This window comes from Tachyglossus aculeatus, chromosome 5, assembly GCF_015852505.1.
Source record: "Tachyglossus aculeatus isolate mTacAcu1 chromosome 5, mTacAcu1.pri, whole genome shotgun sequence".
NCBI classification, from domain to species: Eukaryota; Metazoa; Chordata; class Mammalia; order Monotremata; family Tachyglossidae; genus Tachyglossus; species Tachyglossus aculeatus.
In genome coordinates, this window is record NC_052070.1 from 40,646,685 (window position 1) to 40,665,959 (window position 19,275).

The 19,275-nt window shown below is 51.9% G+C and overlaps 1 protein-coding gene across 1 annotated transcript in view; it reads right to left on the bottom strand.

Moving 5' to 3' along the window:
* MEGF6 (multiple EGF like domains 6) overlaps positions 1-19,275 on the bottom strand; it is a 96,645-nt gene that overhangs the window by 11,868 nt on the left and 65,502 nt on the right. Inside the window, exons 18-26 of the mRNA XM_038747473.1 lie at positions 18,579-18,707; positions 17,895-18,023; positions 14,031-14,159; positions 13,108-13,236; positions 12,521-12,649; positions 5,289-5,417; positions 4,773-4,901; positions 2,896-3,027; positions 1,701-1,829 (exon numbers count right to left, since the gene is read on the bottom strand). Coding sequence (XP_038603401.1) covers positions 1,701-1,829; positions 2,896-3,027; positions 4,773-4,901; positions 5,289-5,417; positions 12,521-12,649; positions 13,108-13,236; positions 14,031-14,159; positions 17,895-18,023; positions 18,579-18,707 — 1,164 coding nt within the window. The remainder of the gene's footprint in view (positions 1-1,700; positions 1,830-2,895; positions 3,028-4,772; positions 4,902-5,288; positions 5,418-12,520; positions 12,650-13,107; positions 13,237-14,030; positions 14,160-17,894; positions 18,024-18,578; positions 18,708-19,275) is intronic.

The following is a 19,275-nucleotide window of genomic DNA, read 5'->3' on the forward strand; positions in this document are numbered from 1 at the left end:
CATTGCATTCCCACTGGGACAGGGACAGCTCTCGGCCGGCTCTGCCTCACCAGTGGCCAGCGAGAAGAAGGGAAAGGAAATACCACAGGAGGGGTCTCGGGTCCCCTGGATTTGGCCCTAACTCAGCAGGCAAAACCTTCCCAAGGGATTTGATCCTTTTGAGGACCAAAAGGAGAAGCAGTGTGGCCTAGTGAATAGGGCATGGGCCTGGGAGTCAGAAGGACATGGGTTCTAATCCTGTCTCTGCCACTTATCGGCTGTGTGACCTCGGGCAAGTCACTTCTCTTCTCTGGTCCTCAGTTACCTCATTTGTAAAATAGGGATTAGACAGTCTGATGTGGAACAGGGACTGGGGCCAACTCAGTTTGCTTGTATCCCCCCACAACACTTGGTACAGTGCCTGGCACATAGTGAGAGTTTAACAAATACTTTTTTTTTTCCTTTCTGGGCCCTCCCACCTACCCAGTGGCCTCGGGGCATCTAATTGAGACTACGGTATCCTGCAGAAGTTGAGGAGGCCAGGACTGGGGCTGTGGTCCTAAACTATGGGGGTGCAAATCCCATTGCTCGCCCTCACCCTGTAGCTCATCCTGTTCCCAAGCAAAAGCCACTATAGCTTTGGCTTTCCTAAAGGAAGATGAGGGTGATCTGTGGGACCTCCAACATAAAGGGGCTGTTCTCTTTATAGTTTGCTCTGGTCTGTAAGGGTTATTTTAGTTCACCAAGTTCACTAGTTGACCCTGGCCTGTCAGCTACTGCCTCACACCCTCACAGCTAGCTCAGGAAGGCCCAGGCTTTTCCCTCAGTCTCTCATCCAGAGGTGGGCTCGTTGGCAGTGCGGGGTGGGGTGGAGGGAGGGCAGCTCCCCTGTTCCACCCTGGGATCGATTGGAAAGGTCCCTTCTGCCCAGGTATTCCCGGCCAGGAATGGCTCCTTCCACTCCAGGATGTGGAAAGAAACACAGAGCCTACGGTCTTGTTCCACGGAGATGTCCAGGATATCAAGAGCTGTGGTGGCGGGGACCGTGGGGGTGGGAGTGGGGGCTGTAGCAGCAGGGACCAGGTTAGGGACTGTGAGAGGGGGACCATGATGGGGGGCCATGGGGACCGTGGCAGAAGGGACCACGGAGGTGACCAGGGTGTGGGGCAAGGCCCTTGGCTTCGTGTTCTTTGCGGGCCCCGGGTGCCAGGTGAGCTAGCGCAGGGGCAGATGGGAATGAATCACTCTCTCTAGGACTTTCGGGTCAGTGTTCGGCTGGACTCAGCTTGCCCAGGCCTTGTCTGGACTGGGGCTGGCAGGAAGGCCCTGTCCCCCAGCTTCCAGCTCTCGTTTGGATTTGCATCACAGTTCCCCAGGTGTTGTCAACCCCGAGAGAGTGGCCGTCACCACTTGCCTCGTATCCCGCGAGTTCTCCCCTCAACCCAGCTCAACTTACTCTTGCTGCAATTTCAATCTATTTACTCTCTTCCGAGAAAACGACAGGCCCTCTCTGGGCCTCTGCCCAATTATCAAGTGCCCACCCTGCAGCCTTCTATTCTCCCACCCAGGAACCCCCAGCTGGGGGCATTTATTGAGTGCCAACAGGGGGCACAGCACGGTGCTAAGCCCTCAGGTGAGCACAGTACAGAGAAGTGCCAATCCTCTCCCTCGGTGAGGTTTTGGTCAGATGAGCCCACCTCCTCGATCTAGGCCCCGCTTACCGATGCTGCAGTCAGCACCGACGAAACCGGGTGGACAGCGGCACTGGCCCGTGGTGGGCTCGCAGAAGCCCCCATTCCTGCAGCCACAGGGCCTTTCACAGTTGGGGCCGTAGCGTCCGGAAGGGCACTCTGTGGGGTGCGGAGAAAGACCAGGTTTGCTTAGGGAAGTCCCAGAGTATCTGGATCTGCTTCTTGCTGCAAGGGCAGGGACAGAGCAGGCATAGAGCCAACAGAGAGACGGCGTGGCTTAGTGGATAGAGCCCGGTCCTCAGAGTCAGAAGGACCTGTGTTCTAATGCCTGCTCCATTCCACCTTTTGTCTGCTCGTGATCTTGGGCAAGTCACTTCACTCTCTGGGCCTCAGTTACCTTATGTGAAAATGGGGATTAAGACTGTGAGCCCCATGTAGAGCAGGGACTGTGTCCAACCTAATTAGCTTGTCTCTACCCCAGTGCTTAGTACAGTGCCTGATACACAGTAAGCACTTAACAAATACCATTAAAAAAAAGAAAAGGTCAAATTGGGAAGCTTCTAGCCCCTTTGGGAAGCCCCTGGACTTGGATGAAGAGTCAGGCTGAAGGAGGCACACCACTTTTCACAAACACCCTTCTCTGTTGTCAGATTAGGGGAAACAGTACGCCTTAGATAGAACACAGGCCTGGGAGTCGGAAGGACCTGCGGTCTAATAGCTCTGGGACTCATCTGCTGTGTGACCTTGGGTAAGTCACTTCACTTCTCTGGGATTAAGACTGTGAACCCCTTATGGGACAGGGACTCTGTTCATCCTGATTAGCTTATATCTACCCCAATGCTTAACACAGTGCCTGGCACATAATAAACACTTAACAAATACCTTATAAAAAAATATTTCCAATACTCTATTTACCCTCTGTCCCCCGCAACTCCCTCAACTCATCTCCTCTACTGTCTTTCTGAGTTTGGTATTCCCCACACTCTATGAGAGAGCACTTTTTTGCACTATCAATCAACGATACTTACTGAGCCCTTATTATGTACAGAACACTGTAGTAAGTGCTACTGAGCATCAAGATGCTCATGAGCACTTGGCTGGAAATATTTGCACTCCTGCAGGATATCACTCATAGAATGACAAGGGGTTGGATGCATGCCTGATCCATGCCTCCCCGCAAGGCCCCAGAAGAATCCCGACCAAAGAAAATCCAGAGACCACCCACTGAGCTGGCAGCCACTGCCATGGAAGCCAGATGCACAGACACACTCTCCGGTGACAGGGTGGCAGTCCTGGTGCTCGCCCGAACACTGGCAGACCTGACCACAGTTCACACCGAAGGTCCCAGGTAGGCAGGCTGGAAAGAGAGCAAGGGAGAGAGTAATCACAGTATGAGCAGGAGGAAGAGATAGGCCTATTCCAAATGTCTGTCCCTTTTTAATCAATCTTGTATTGAGTGTTTAGTGCATGCAGGGCTCTGTACTGGGTGCCTACTATATGCAGAGCACTGGGATCAGTGGTTGGGGAGGTAAATTAAAGGTAAAAGATTCAGTTTGTGAGCTTAAGGAGTTTACAGGTAATGGGGAGACAGGTGCAAAATTATTTAGAGGTGGGAGCAAACAGAGGGCCATCTCCTCTAGACCATAAGTTCGTTGTGGGCAGGGAATGTATATGTTATTGTTGCATTGTACTCTCCCAAGCACTCAATACAGTGCTCTGCGCACAGTAAGTGCTCAATAAATACGATTGAATGAATGGAAAGACAGATAGGTAAGTATCATCATCATCAATGCCATTCATTGAGCACTTACTGTGTGCAGAGCACTGTACTAAGTGCTTGGGAGAGTACTATATAAGAAGCATCTTGGCTTAGTGGAAAGAGCATGGGCTTGGGAGTCAGAGGGCATGGGTTCTAATCCTGTCTCTGCTACTTGTCTGCTGTGTGACCTTGGGTAAGCCACTTAACTTCTCTGTGCCTCAGTTACCTCATCTGTAAAATGGGGATTAAAACTGTGAGCCCCACATGGGGCAACCTGATTACCCTGTATCTACCCCAGTTCTTAGAACAGTGCTTGGCACATAGTAAGCACTTAACAAAAACCATAATTATTATTATTACTATACAACAGAGTTGATAGACATGTTCCCTGCCCACAATGAGCTTATAGTCCAGAGGGAATAAACAGTATACTGCATAAATTTTTCCAGGTGGCTGGCTGGTGGGGAATGCCAGAATGTGGGAGTGGGAGGGTATAATCTGGGGAGAAGAAAACAGATCCAGGAAAACCTCCTGGAGAATGTGCCGCCCTCTCCAACGGCAGCCCAGGATCCCAGGCCGCAGACTCTTGGGAGGCAGAGAACTAGACTCCAGGGGCTGCCTGCTGCTCACATCACCCACTGTCTGGCAAAGGGAGGCAGCGGTTCCTAGTATATCGATGAGACCCGAGTACCAGTCCCCCTAGAGTGTAAGCTTGTTATGGGCAGGAAACCATCAGCTAATTCTGTTTTACTGTAATCTCCCAAGCACTTAGTACAGTGCTATGCACTTAGTAAGTGCTCAATAAATACCACTGATTGGTGTGGCTTTGAGGTCATGGCCTCCCCTCTTTGGGTGGGGTGGACTCTCAGCCCCACCCACCACCACGATGGGATTAAAAGGGGGAGGGAGAACAGGTATGGAATCCCCATTTTGCAGACGAGGAAACTGAGGCACAGAGAAGTGAAGTGAGTTGTCCTAGTTTCCAGAGCTGGCAAGCGGTGGAGCCAGGATTAGGACCCAGGTCCCCTGACTCCCAGTTCAGTGCTCTGTGCACTAGGCCATGTGGCCCATCCCTCTCCGCCTCACACATTCTCTCTCCGAGGAATGGCTTCTTCTTGTTGCCCAGCCCTGGCCCTCCCAGCGGCACCCCTGCTTCCCTCTCTCCCTCCCTCCTTCCCTGGTCCCAGCCCAGCTGCTCGCCTGCCTCCTGAGGGTCGAGCCCCAGGCCAGAGCTGGCTGGCCCTGGTTTTCAGGCTGAACCGGGTGTCCACCGTCCAGGTTTGGACTTGCCCTCATACTCCGCCCTGGGCGCCTCATCCCATCCCATCCCGCCCGGTCCTTACCTTGCTCACAGCCGTGGCCGGTGGTGCCCGGGGGGCAGCTGCACATGCCGCTGACGTGGTGGCAGGGGGAGCCAGGGGCACAGGAGCACCGCTGCGCACAGTCCTGGCCAAACCAGCCGGGCAGGCAGGCTGCGTTATGGGGCACAGAGGAAAGCCGGGGTGCTTCTGAGCCTAGGGAACAGCTGGCAGAGCCCTGCCCCATGGACCCTCACTGCTTCCTGTTGCCCAGGGCCAGAAAAGGGCTGAGGTTTCCATGGTGACAGCATCCTGGTGGGGGGGGGGGGGGGGGTCACTGTGGCCTCACCCCCTGGGAGGGGCGCATCCTTGGGCAATTATCACATGGGACAGAACTTGGCAGGGCCTGGGAGGTCGGCTGGAGCCAGGGTCAGCCTGGTAAGGCTGCCTTGATCCAGTATGCCTTCCGCCTCCAGCCCAGGGGTCTCTCTGGGGGCGAACTCTGGCCCCCTGCCCCAACCCAGACCAACTTGGGCGGGGACCAGAGTGAAAAGCTCTCACCTTTCTCACAGCGCTGTCCCCTCCAGCCCGCGGGGCAGCGGCAGGCCCCCGTGACGTGGTGGCAGGTCACTCCATGGCGGCAGTCACACCTGTCTGAGCAGCGCTCCCCAAACATGCCCTCGACACAGGCTACAGCAGTTCAAGACAAGAAGGGGCAGGGGGTTGATGGGTCGGCATGGTGGTGGAGGGGAGGGATGGGGAAGAGGAGAAAAGGGGATGGGGGGGAGGGGAGGGGAAAGCAGAACCTCAGCCGGGTACTCCTCACCCGGCTATTTCAAACCTCCTCCCTCCCTGGCAGCAGGAGGAATATGTGCTGTGTTTAGTCTACATTCCTCATTTTTGGGTAAACTTGGGGTAGAGTTTCAGAATTCTCTCTGCAGGGCGATGACCCCTGTGGAATTCCTGGGGACCAGAGAGCAAGAGAGGAAGTGGGGGAGAGCTCTACTTACTGCAGTAGGGATTTCAGGTGGGAAAGGCTAGCTAAGGGACAGGGTCCAGCCTGGCTAAAAGCCCTAAGCATTTTCCTGCTTTCACAGTGCTCCCCACCCTCTCATCAACCAAGACAGACACAAGCAGAGAGCAGGCAGGGCTGGAGGCTACAGAAGCAGGGGCGTATGGACAGAATTTGGGCACACTGTGGACTTAGAGAGTGTATTTGAGAGAGAGAGAGTGCACAAGAATGACAGAGTGGGTATGTGTGTGTTTGTGTGCGTGAGAGTCGACTGACTAGTCTATCATATTTATTGAGCACTTACTGTATTCAGAACACTGAACTAAGCCTTTGGTAGAGTACAGTACAGCAGATGTATTCCATGCCCACATTGAGCTTACAGTTGTGTGTGTGTGTGTGTGTGTGTGCGTGCTTCCCTAAGCCTCCCTTTCCTTTTCTCCAATTCACTTCTGCATCACTGACTTGCTCCCTTTATTCATCCCCACTCCCAGCCCCACAGCACTTATGCACACATCTGTAATTTAATCATTTATATTAATGTTTGTTTCCCCTTCTAAGAAGGTAAGCTCATGGTGGGTAGGGAATGTGTCACTTTATTGTTATACTGTACTCTCCCAAGTGCTTAGTTCAGTGCTCTGCACACAGTCAATGCTCAATAAATATGATTGAATGAATGAATGTATGTTTAGACCTTGAATTTCTGTTCCCCAAATCCTACAGCAGCAGGGCGAGAGGCCCCATTTGGATCTGGAAGGTGGTAAGATCAAGACAAAGGGATGAAATGTCTTCCCCCATTTGGCAGGGTGGGCAGGGAGGATGACGGGCATTCAGCATATGGAATTAATTCCCACAAGAAACTGCAGGCTGAGATAAAGAAATGTTCAAAGGAGTTTGGAAAGAATCACGGACAAGTGTTTCATGCTGCATCACTAGAGGGAGAGTCAGGAATGGAGAGGGGAAAGTCAGGAGTGTTGAATGGTCCAAGCTAATCCGTGCTGGGTCACTGGAGGGAGAGTCAGGGTTAGAAGGGAGACTCAAGTGTGTTGGATGGTCCATGCTGGGTCCCTGGAGGGAGAGACAGGGTTGGAGAGGAGAGAGTTAGGGGGTTAGATGGTCCGTGCTGGGTCAGTCCCTAGAAGGAGTCAGTGACTGTGGGGAGTTAAGGGTGTTGGTGGGTCTGTTCCTGACTAGGGGGTGAGTGTTCAGGAAGACAACCAGCAGTGGTTCTCCAAGCTTCCTGGTGCCGCTGGGTAGACCACAGGGCTGACCCAGTAATGACATCACCCACAGTCAGATGATCTCACACATTTCATCACCTGTTGCTCAGTCCCAGATGTGAGGCCTGTCCCCCTCTATCCTGCCCCAGTGGAATCCAGATCCTCCCACAAGGCCTTGCCCACTGGCATTTTTCAGTTTGTCCCTTGGAGGTCCGGTACTCCCCTTGCTACTCAGGACCACCCCTGCCAGAGGTCAACCCCCACCTCCCTGGGGGACCCTGTACTCCAGTGTGGCCCTGGACAGACAGCAGCTGGAGAAGCCCCTCATCAGAGAGACTCTGTCCCACATGGCCGGCATTATCCACAGAGACCACACCAGAGGACCGTCCCTCTGGCCAGGCTGGGGGAACTGACCGGGGCTCTAAATTGTGTAGCTAGTCAAAGAGCCAAGAAGGGTGATGATGAGCTGGATATGCAGAAGAGGCAACTTAAATCCTGCAGGACTCCCCACTGCCTGCGACACATGCACATGACCCAGCGCTTAGAACAGTGCTTGGCACATAGTAAGCGCTTAACAAATACCAAAATTATTATTATTATTATGACCAGTGACTACCAACTGTCCTAGTGACCACCTTTGCTCCTAGGCTAGCAAAGACGGGGTTGGGGGGCGGGGGGAAAGGATCTCTCAACAATCGCCTTACCCCTGAGGCCATCAAGCAGCTGTTCAGAGCTTTCCCCACACTTTCTCTTCCAGAAGACCATCCTTGGTTAACCTTCCCCCATGTTACTCCATCAGTCATCCAAGCACCAGGGGAGTTAATTGGTATTTGACTGGTTTGTTTACTTGGGTGTATTAATAATAATAATAATAATAATAATAATAATAATAGCTCTAAGTGTGACTGACATGGAGTTAAATGTTTCTTGACTGGCTTACTTGGGTCCATTATTAATAATTATTATTAATAGATAATAATAAAATTAATAACTGTTAGACTGGCTGACGATGAGGTTTGGGGTACTCAAAATGAAAAGCAGCCTGGCCCAGTGGATGGAGCACAGGACTGAGAGTCAGAAGACCTGGGTTCTAATCCAGGCTCCACCACTTATCTGCTATGTGACCTTGGCAAGGCACTTAAAATTATTTGTGCCTCAGCTCCTTCACCTGCAAAATAAGGGTTAAGACTGTGAGCCTCTTGTGGGACAGGGGCTGTGTTCAGTCTGATAGCTTTGTATTTACCCCAGCGCTTAGAACAGTGCCTGGAACATAGTGAGTACTTAACAAAAAACTTGAAAAAAAAGTGTACAGGGGAATCCTGGAAGGATCAGGAGGAGGGGTCGGGCAGTTACTTATTGGTAGTAGTCCAGCCATGAATAAAACACAAGGAGGATAGGACTGAGACATTCAGGGCAGCTAGGAGCAGAGTGGAGAAAGGACAATAGAGCTACAACAAGACTAGATAATCCCATCATCCCCAGGAAGATTACTGATGATGGCAATAGTAATAATTGTGGAATTTGTTAAGCACTTACAATGCCCCAGGCAATGTACTAAGTGCTGGGGTGGATACAAGCAAAATCCGGTTGGACACAGCCCCTATCCCATATGGGGCTCACAGTCTCAGTCCCCATTTTGTAGATGAGGTAACTGAGGCAAAGAGGAGTTACGTGACTTGCCCAAAGTCACACAGCAGTCATGTGGAGGAACCGGGATTAGAACCTATGACCTGGCTCCCAGGCCCGTGTTGTATTCACTATGCCATGCTACTCCAATAGTGAAGTGGCAGGGAAAACCCTCCCCACTTCTCAAAGTTCACCCCAAACACAAGTCATACTAGCTGACCTAACTAGCTGACCTTTCTACCAGGACTGAGCAGACTCCCAACCAGGGCCCCCCCCACCCCCCCCCCCCCCCAAAATATGTGCCCCAGACCACCCAGAGTGACTTCTGCGGTGAGGAAGCACACCTTCAGGTTAGAGCAGGGGAGGGGCAAGGGATGTTGGAGGAAGTAAAAGAGATACATACAAGATCAGACACGCTCCCTAGCCCACAGAGGGCTCCAATCTATTTTATCCCATATTTATATATGAGGAAACTAAGGCCCAGAGAGGTTTAGTGACTTGCCAAAGGTCAAATAGCAAGCCAATGGCAGAACTGGGATTAGAACCAGAGTACTCTGGCTCCCAGGCTTGTGCTTTTCCCAGTATGCCATACTGCCTCCATAAGCCCATTTTTTCACACATAATTGTGGAAATCTACATTCTAGGAAGTTTGTTTTAGGGAATGGGGTCAGGGTGCAGTAGGGTGTGGTATGTGGCGTTGGGGTGGTATTTGTTAAGCTCTTAATATATGTCAGGCACTGAACTAAGTGCTGGGATAGATACAAGCTAATCAGTTTGGACACAGTCCATGTCCCACATGGAGCTCCCAATCTTAATCCCCATTTCACTTTCATTCAATCATATTTATTGAGTGCTTACTGTGTGCAGAGCACTGTACATTTCAAGAGAAGTGAAGTGACTTGCCCAAGGACACCCTGCAGATAAATGGAGGAGCTGGGATTAGAAACCAGTTCACCCTGATTCCCAGGCCTATAGTCTTCCCATTAGGCCATGCGGCGTGTGTGTGCATGTAGTGTTTGTACGTGTAGAGTGTGTATGGTGATAAGGGGGAATGAGCTGATTCCACTTCTGTTTCATTAGGTGGAGGACCACTCTCAGTTCGGATCTCCTGTTGGACCCCAGCCACTGTCAGAGGCCTCAGGTCATAGTTCCAGGCCACAGGAGGCCATTGTGATCCGTGGGGCACCGAGTGAAAGAAGCCGGGTCCCATCCATGCCATTTCGATTCCTCGGGGGAGGGCTTTGGAAAGACAGAGTTCACCACACCTCCAGATAAATCACTTCCCAAATACTCAGAACTTAGACATAAGGAGTTTAGTACAAGGAGAGAAGGAGGGGACCACTACACCAAGTCCAAATGCTTCCCCACTCTTAAAGAGTCGGCTTTGTTTTGCCCACAGACTATTAGAAATAGTCGGAAAAGTAGGGATTAAATCCCTATTCTCCCTACTACTTACTGTGAGCCCCATGTGGGACCTGATTATCCTATATCTACACCAGTGCTTAGTATAGTTCTTGGCACAAAGTGCTTAACAACTATTATTATTCATTCATTCATTCAATCGTATTTATTGAGCACTTACTGTGTGCAGAGCACTGTACTAAGTGCTTGGGAAGTACAAGTTGGCAGCATATAGAGACGGTCCCTACCCAACAGTGGGCTCACAGTCTAGGAGGGGGAGACAGAGAACAAAACAAAACATATTAACAGAATAAAATAAATAGAATAAATATGTACAAGTAAAATAAATCAATAAATAGAGTAATAAATACGTACAAACATATATACATATATACAGGTGCTGTGGGGAAGGGAAGGAGGTAAGGTGGGGAGGATAGGGGGAGGAGGGGGAGAGGAAGGAGGGGGCTCAGTCTGGGAAGGACTCCTGGAGGAGGTGAGCTCTCAGTAGGGCCTTGAAGGGAGGAAGAGAGCTAACTTGGCGGATGTGGGGAGGGAGGGCATTCCAGGCCAGGGGAAGGACATGGGTCAGGGGTCGACAGCGGGACAGGTGAGAACGAGGCACGGTGAGGAGATTAGCGGCAGAGGAGCGGAGGGTGCGGGCTGGGCTGGAGAAGGAGAGAAGGGAGGTGAGGTAGGAAGAGGCGAGGTGATGGAGAGCCTTGAAGCCGAGGGTGAGGAGTTTCTGCCTGATGCGTAGGTTGATTGGTAGCCACTGGAGATTTTTGAGGAGGGGAGTAACATGCCCAGAGCGTTTCTGGACAATCTGGGCAGCGGCGTGAAGTATGGATTGAAGTGGGGAGAGACACGAGGATGGGAGAGGAGGCTGAACGAGCAGGGTAGCGGTTTGGATGGAGAGGAAAGGGCGGATCTTGGCAATAAGTGCACTCCCAGTTTTTCAATGATGTGTGCTTTCACTACACATTTTTGGTAGTAGGTTGTACAGGAGCTGGGGCAGTTTTGTCTGCCACTGCGAGGCCAGTTAGATCCATAATAATAATAATAATAGTAATAATTATGGTATTTGTTAAGCACTTACTATGTGCTGAGTACTGTTCTAAGTGCTGGGGTAGATACAAGGTAATTAGGTTGTCCCACATGGGGCTCACAGTCTTAATCCCCATTTTATAGATGATTTTACAGGATGTCGCAGTGTTGGCAGAAACAGTTGATATATGCCCGACATGTGGTGTCGGTCCTTGTGACTTCCAGAGTGTGAGAGGGCTCCAGAATGTGGGCTTTTACAAGAATGCCACCCTTATGTTTTGGGAAATCCAATTGCAGAGGCCAAGATGTGCATTCACAAGTCACTGAGGCTACTACCAGAGTATCCCAGTAGGCAGGGAGAGAGAAACAGAAAGGGTCCAGAATTTGAGAGGTTCTGCATGGTTTGCTGATTGCCCTCATCCTGGACGAGGTCTATGGCTATCAGAAAATGTAGTTCTCAGGGAGTGGTAGGTGCAAGACAGACCACCATTCTCCCCACCTTCAAAATCTTCCTAAAATCACATTTCCTCCAAAAGGCCTTTCCTGATTAAACCCTCGATTCCCCTATGAGTCACTTATGCACTTGACTATTTACCCCCTTAAGTACTTCGATAGTCACCCCATCCCCACAGCACTTACATATCCAGCACTTAGTACAGTGCCTGGCACATAGTAAGCACTTAACAAATGCCATAATAATTATTATTATATCCTTTTCGTCTATTTCCCCTATCTATATTTGATATTAACATGTCTCCCCCTGTAGACTGTAAGCTTCTTGTGGGCAGGGAGTATATCTCCCAATTCTACCAAATTGTACTTTCCCAAGTGCTTAGTACGGTGCTCTGCACACAATAAGCACTCCATAAATTGATGGATTGTTGGCCCCCCTGCCCAGTTGGCACAGGAGTCTGACCTGCACAGAGCGGAAGCTGAACTGGGCCAGACTTCTCCCCTCGGCATGATAACAGTTGGATCTGGAGGCTCCCTGGCTCCTTTTGTAAATGCTTACATACACATGCTCCCAGCCAGCCACCACCAAGCTTAACTCTGGTCTTAATAACCAATCCCTGGATGGGTAGGGTGGGCCTGGGAGTAAGGAAACCACAGTTCTAATTCTAGCTCTGCTATGAGCCTGCTGTATGGCCTTGAAGGGACTTCATCTTTTTGAGCCTCTATTTTCTCATCTGCAAAAAGAGCATTAAATACCCACTCTCCTTCCCTCTCGGACTGGGAACCCTGTATGGGAGAGGGACTGTGTTTAGTCTGACGATTTTGCATTCATTCATTGAGCACTTATTGTAAACTATCATAATATCATAATGAATATCATGATATTATCTGTGAAGAAGGAGAGTAGGAGGAGGGAGAGCATAGGAAGGGAGGGAGGAAAGAGGAAGAGTGGAAGAGGAGAAGAGACTCGGGGAGTGTGTCAGAGTGGGCCACCCTCACTCCCTGCCCCTCACTGGGGCCTCGCCCCACCAACCACTTACGGCTCTGGCACTTGCTTCCAGTCCAGCCAGCTGGGCAGGTACAGTGCCCCGTGCGCCGGTCACACCAGCCTCCGTTCAGGCACTCGCAGCTCTCCTGGCAGTCAGCTCCAAACCTCCCAGCGATGCACTCTGGCGAAGGGCAAAAGCAGAGAGACTTTCAGTCAGTTCTCACTGCGGTCAGTTGGCAACCTCAGGGCCTTTCCCCTGCCAGAAATAACCAGGTCACCAAGGGCCTCAGAGAGTATGGGGAGGGGGACATGCTCGGAATGTGCTACAGACGTAACCTTATTCACCCTGCACCGCTCTGGGGCATGAGTAGGGGACCTAGTAAACTCCATTTCAGGAGTTCAGTGAGGCTCGGAGAGGGCACGTGACTCAATCAAGGTCACACAGCAGGCTAGGGGTGGACAGGCTTTGTGCTTTCCCTTCCATCAGGGTCTCTGTTGGAGATGACATGGCTATAGAGGGTGGAGGTGGGAGCAGTTTGGGTACAGAATGGGGCCCAAAATTGAGTCCAGGACATCTTCTGAACCTAAACCATTTGCCCCCAACCCCCCATCTCTGGGCTCTGCCCCCCGCAGTTTTACCCTGCTCACAAGCCAGGCCTGCCCACCCCGCTGGGCAGGCACAGCGGCCCGTAGCCGGGTCACACGTTCCGCCGTTGCGGCATAAGCAGGGTTCGTGGCAGTCAGCACCATACAGGCCAGGCGGGCACGCTGGAAGAGGGAAACAGACAAGGATCAGGTGGGCAGCGGATCCCAGGTTCAAACACCTCATCTTGGGGCCACCTCTCCCTCCAGACCCGAGGTGGAGACCTCTGTTGGGGTGACCTAGCCTCCTCTGGGGAATTCTTCCTCTCCCACAGCTCTGCCAGAATAAGCCAGTGGGTGGGTGGCCAGCTCACACTGGGCAGCGATGATTCCAGTTCAGTCCTCCAGGAGGCCTTCCCCAATTCTCCTTCTCCTCCCAACCAACTTCCACCTAGTACTCAGGTACCAGTTGTCCGTTGCACTCTGCTGCTGTTTTTGCACTCCACCCCTGCCCAGCTCTAAATAGCTTTGGGTCAATCTCCCCCGTTAGACCGTAAACTGCTCAAGGGCAGGGGTTGTGTACTTTACCTCTTCATTCACTCCCAAACCTTCAGTACAGTTCACTGCACACAGCTGGGGCTCAATACATATGGTCAATTGATGAAATGGTCTAGGGTACCAGAATAATAAATGGCTCCCCAAGCCCTGAATGCTTCCAGCTCTGCCTTGCTGACAGGGGTGGAGAAGGGCTGGGGGTTGTGAGGACTTCTCTCCCAGCCTCCAGTGTGCCCCTTTGGCTTCTCCCTTCCCCTCCCACCCAGCCACAGATTGGGGCTGGAAGCTGGGATGCCCATTCCAACTAACTTGTCTCCTCTCTGTGCCCCTCCCATGGGATGACTGGGCAGACCCTCTGCCACCAGGGCAGGGCGTGGGGGCTGTGGGTACGGGGAAGGGAGGTTTCCAGAGAGAGGGGAGTTTACCTTGTTGGCATGTGGAGCCCATCCAGCCCGGGGCACACTGGCACTGACCGCTGATGGGGTCACAGGTGGCCTCGTTGAAGCAGGTGCAGGACTTGCTACAGCCTTCTCCATAACTGAGCTCCGGGCAAGCTGCAGAGCCACAAGGCAACACTGACCATCGTGAAGGTGGCTCAGAGCCCCGGAGCATCTCCCAGTTCATTGTACCTCCGAGGGGTAGGGAGAACCAAGGGTTGATGGCTCCATTTTACAGGTGAGCAGCTGAGACCCAGCAAGGTAAAGAGACTTGCTCAAAGTCACCCAGCAGGCCAGTGGCAGAGCTGAGATTAGAACCTAGGTCTCCTTGCCTCCAGACCTGTGCTCTTTCCAGTGGACCCAAACAGGCTCAGGGGCTTACCAGCCCCTCTCCAAGGGGTACCTACTGAGGAAGAGAAGGGGACATAGACTGCCCCTCAGCAGGAATATCCCCTTGGGAGTTCAGGCTTGGAGCCCCTCCCCAAAGTCAGGGCTTGAGGAATGCTTTCTAGTAGAAAGAGCAGATAGGATTGGGAGTGAGAAGACCTGGTTCTAGCCCCAGCTCTACCTACCCCTGGCCTCCTGGGTGATCTTGGGGAAGTCATTTCACCACTCTGGGTCTCAGTTTCCTCATCTGCAAAATGAGGATAAGATGCCTTCTCTCCCTCCCTCAGACTGTAAGCCCCCTGTTTTGGGTAGGGCCTGGGTCAGATCTTATTACCTCGCATCTACAAAGTGCTTGGTGCTTAGGAAGTAGTTAATGCAGATGACATCGACAGCACCATCAGTAACGGTAATAGTCCGCTCACTCCTCCTGGCTTCCTTCTCAACAGGGGGTAGAGGGCACCTGTCTGTCCCACTGTTTAAATGGCGGCAGTGCCAGGCTGAGGCCAGACAAGACCCTGCCCTAGCAATCCCCACCCATGCTGGGGCAGAGGTAGGGCAGGCTGAGAGGAATGTGGGGTTGGCCGGGAAATCAAACACAACCATCCGGCTCAGGGAGTGGGAAAACAGCTCACATCACATGGAGCTGGGCTAGAAATCCAGGTATCTCAACCACACCAGCACTTTATCACCTGGAAAAACAGCCCCCAGCTGGCCGGATCACATCTGTCGCTCTTTGCTAAATCCCAGACACCCTGAAAGGGGCCCCAGGAAGGGGTGGAGATCTCAGGATCCAGGGGTCTGGGCCATGTCCATCCGCCTGCCTGGAGACATCTCATTAATCAAAACCGGACGGAGACAGGCTGCCGGGGAATGGCTGTGGGAGTCCAGACTCAACAGGTGTCCCTGTCCAACCACCGGGCCCAACCTAGAGGCAGGAAGATGGATTACATGGCCCCGTGAGGTCCCTTCTTTCCTGCAAGTTCTCTGGCTATTAATCAATGCACTGAATTGAACCACAAAGGGAGAACTGTCGTGGTTTAAGTCGTTTACGCATCAGCTTCTGCTCCCAGGCCTAGATTCCAGCTGCTACCACTAGGCTCTTAGAACCTGTTTTTATGGTTTCTGTGAAGTGTTTACTATGTGCCAGGCACTATACTAAGCGGTGGAATAGATACAAAATAATCAGATTGGACACAGTCCATGTCCCACATGGATCACACAGTCTTAATCCCCATTTTACAGATGAGGTAACTGAGGCAGAGAAGGGAAATGACTTGCCCAAGGTCACACAGTTGGGATTAGAACCCAGGTCCCTCTGACTCCCAGCCCTATGCTGTATCCACTAGGCTATGCTGCTTCTAGAACTGCCCCAGACTCAACTAGCCTACCCTGCTTCTCCTATAAGTAACAATCCTGCCTCTTGTTCCCCATCAAGAGAACGGGCAATGAATTTACTTCAGCAGCCTGACACATTTGAATGTTTTTATTTAGATCTAGAGCCTTCTCTCCCAGCAGTTTTTCCCCACAAGTCCAGATGCCTTTTCATTTCTAATGAAAGAATCTTTTAGCTCTGCTGTCGGGTGAGTGGCAAAAAACAAAACAAAAAATACACAAGCCAACCAAGAGCTTTCTTGAAATTTGAGTCTTTCAACCTCTTGTGCTCCGTTTTTTTTTTTTTGTTTTTTTATGGTGTTAAGTGTTCACTATGTGCCAGACACTGTTCTAAACACTGGGGTAGATACAAGCTAAGCAGATAGGACACAGTACTTGTCCCACATGGGGCTCACAGTCTTGACCCCCATTTTAGCGATGAGGTAACTGAGGCAGAGAGAAGTGAAGCGACTTGCCCAAAGTCACACAGCAGACAAGTGGTGGAGTCAGGATTAGAACCCGGGTCCAGGATCCAGGCACCAGCTGGTAAACTGTAGCCCTGATATCTCTGAGTTCCCAGACCAGAGTTTCTATTGTCAGACTCTGATTCAAGCTACAAACAGCTGTCCTTCATACTTGACAAAGATGTTACTGATAGAGAAGTTTGCATGTGTGCACGTGCATGCGTGTGTCTGTGTGTTTCTGAAAAGGTACACGGCTGCACCCTGGCACTGATGTCCAAGACGGTCTCATGCCTGTGAGTTAGTTTCAAAATAGGATCTAGCGCCTGTATCCTTGGAGTTCACAGCCAGCTCAAGCAGCAGCTGCTGCTCTCTCCTGCCAGGCCTCTCCACCCTCTGAGGTCCAATTTCTCAGCCCCTACTCTGGCTCCTGTTCCAATTCTTGTTCCCTTTCTCTGTATCTTACTCTTCACAGCTCCTTGAGGTCAGGGATCATGTCTCCCAGCTGTATTGCACTCCTAGTGCTTAGGAGACTGCTCTGCAGTAGGTCAGTGCTCAATAAATAGCACTGTTTGTTGGAGAGAAGCCAGGTGTCTCCCCATCCACACATCCATTGCTGCCCAACTAGAATCGGAGGAAAGGTTGGAGAGTGTCTCGTCTATGTGGAAGGAGGGAGAAGAGGAAAACTTTTGAGGCTATGATGGGGCAGCCGGGTCCCGCCTCTCCTTGAGAGCACTCCTAAACATCACCCCCGCCCACAACCCAACCCCTTCCTCCAGGAAAGCCTCCAAGAAGCAGCAGGGCCTACTGGATACAGCACGGGCCTGGGAATCAGAAGGACCAGGGTTCTAATTCTGCCTCTGCCACTTGTCTGCTATATGACCTTAGGCAAGTCATTTCACTTCTCTGTGCCTCAGTGCCCTCATTTGTAAAATGGGAATTAAGACTGTGAACCCTATGTGGGACAGGGACTGTGTCCAACCCTACTAACTTGTATCTACCCCAGCACTTAGAACAGTGCCTGTTACATAGTAAGCGCTTAGCGAACACCAGTTATTAGCGCGGCTCAGTGGAAAGAGCACGAGTTTTGGAGTCAGAGCTCGTGGGTTCAAATCCCCACTCCGCCAACTGTCAGCTGTGTGACTTTGGGCAAGTCACTTCACTTCTCCGTGCCTCAGTTACCTCATCTGTAAAATGGGGATTAAGACTGTGAGCCCCCCGTGGGACAACCTGATCACCTTGTAACCTCCCCAGTGCTTAGAACAGTGCTTTGCACATAGTAAGCGCTTAATAAATGCCATCATTATTATTATTATTGTTAATTCCACCAGGCTGCAGTTACCCAGGAGCTCTGGCCACACTGCCTCTCTCCGTGTCTTACCATCATGGTGCACTGTCTAAAAATCTCCAGGAATATTTTGGATTTGCCTTTCCCCTTTCAGAGTGACCAGGTCTGCTCAGTGGCTCTAACTGTACCCCCACTTCAAAGAGCATCAGCTCACGGGGTCGGGGGCTGGAAACACTGGTCAATGGGGTCTGCCGAACAACGAGGTGGGGGTCTGAAGACCCCCACCCCCAGAGACCCGCCGAACTCTGGGAGTCCTCCCTCCCCCTCCCCAGCTGGGGCACTCACTCTGGTTGCAGCTGGGGCCCAGCCAGCCGGCGGGGCAGAGGCAGGCCCCAGTCACGTGGTCGCAGAGGGCTCCATTCTCACACGAGCAGGCCTTCCGACACTCCAGCCCATAGAAGCCAGCGGGGCAGGCTGTGCAAACACAAAGCCCATCCCACACACACAAAAATATTAAAATTCTGTTTACATGTGAAGATGTCACTCCTGGCACAGGAAGCCAAGAGGGAAAGCCAAAGAGTGCCTGTGGTCCTCTCCACTGTAGCCTCGGCCCGCAGCAGGGGGGCACCAAGGGTGGGAATGAGGGGCACTCAGAAAGGAGCTGGATCCTTGGCAGTGCAGGGGGAAGCTTGGTGGGGAGTGCCCCGATCTGACCAGCAAGGACTTCACAACACCAGGGACCATTTCTAGAGAGGGTCCAAAGTGGTGGCCTCCGGATGTGGTACCAACCAGGACACCGGCTCAGCCACTTAGGCGACCTCCACTGAGCAACTTCTGACTGGGTTCCCTGGCAAGGGGTGGCCTGATGTCTGTCCAGGAGTGGCACTGTGGCAGCCAGAATAGGGGAGAAAGGGAGGACCAGGCCCCGTTGCTGCTGGTCCCCGAGAGTCCAGGCCTCCGCTAGGAGCACAAAAGAAGTTCAAGCCACCCACACGACCCCAAAGCTCCCAGTCCTGCCCAAGCACCTACCCCGCTCGCAGAAGCTCCCTCTCCAGCCGGCTGTGCAAGTGCAGGCCCCGCTGACGTGGTCACAGAGCGCTCCGTTGTCACACTGGCAGCGCTGCTGGCAGCCCAGCCCGAACCAGCCCTGGGGACACCCTGAAACACACACACACACACACACACACACACACACACACACACACACAGAGGCACGCACATATATGGCATCCCTTCATACTTAGACAACACCCCACTGAAGATTGGCCTAGTCGAACTGGGGGACTGGGAGTCAGCAGACTTGGGTCCTAGCATCAGCTCTGCCTCTAGCCTGCTGAGTGATCATGAGCAAATCCCTGCACGTCTCATCTGTAAAATGGGGATAAGATATCTATCTGCTCTTCCACAGACAGAGTGTGTCTGCTAATTCTGCTATATTGTACACTCCCAAGTGCTTAGTACAGTGCTCTGTCCAATAAATACTATTGATGGATGAGTGATTGCTTGATTTCTGCTAGACTGTGAGCCCATTGTTGGGTAGGGACCGTCTCTATATGTTGCCGACTTGGACTTCCCAAGCGCTCAGTACAGTGCTCTGCACACAGTAAGCGCTCAATAAATATGATTGAATGAATTAATTTCACCCTCAGACTGTGAACCCCAAGTAGCTCCCATGTTCATGGGGACACAGGGGGTGGGAGGAGCATCCCAGTACTGAAACAAGTTT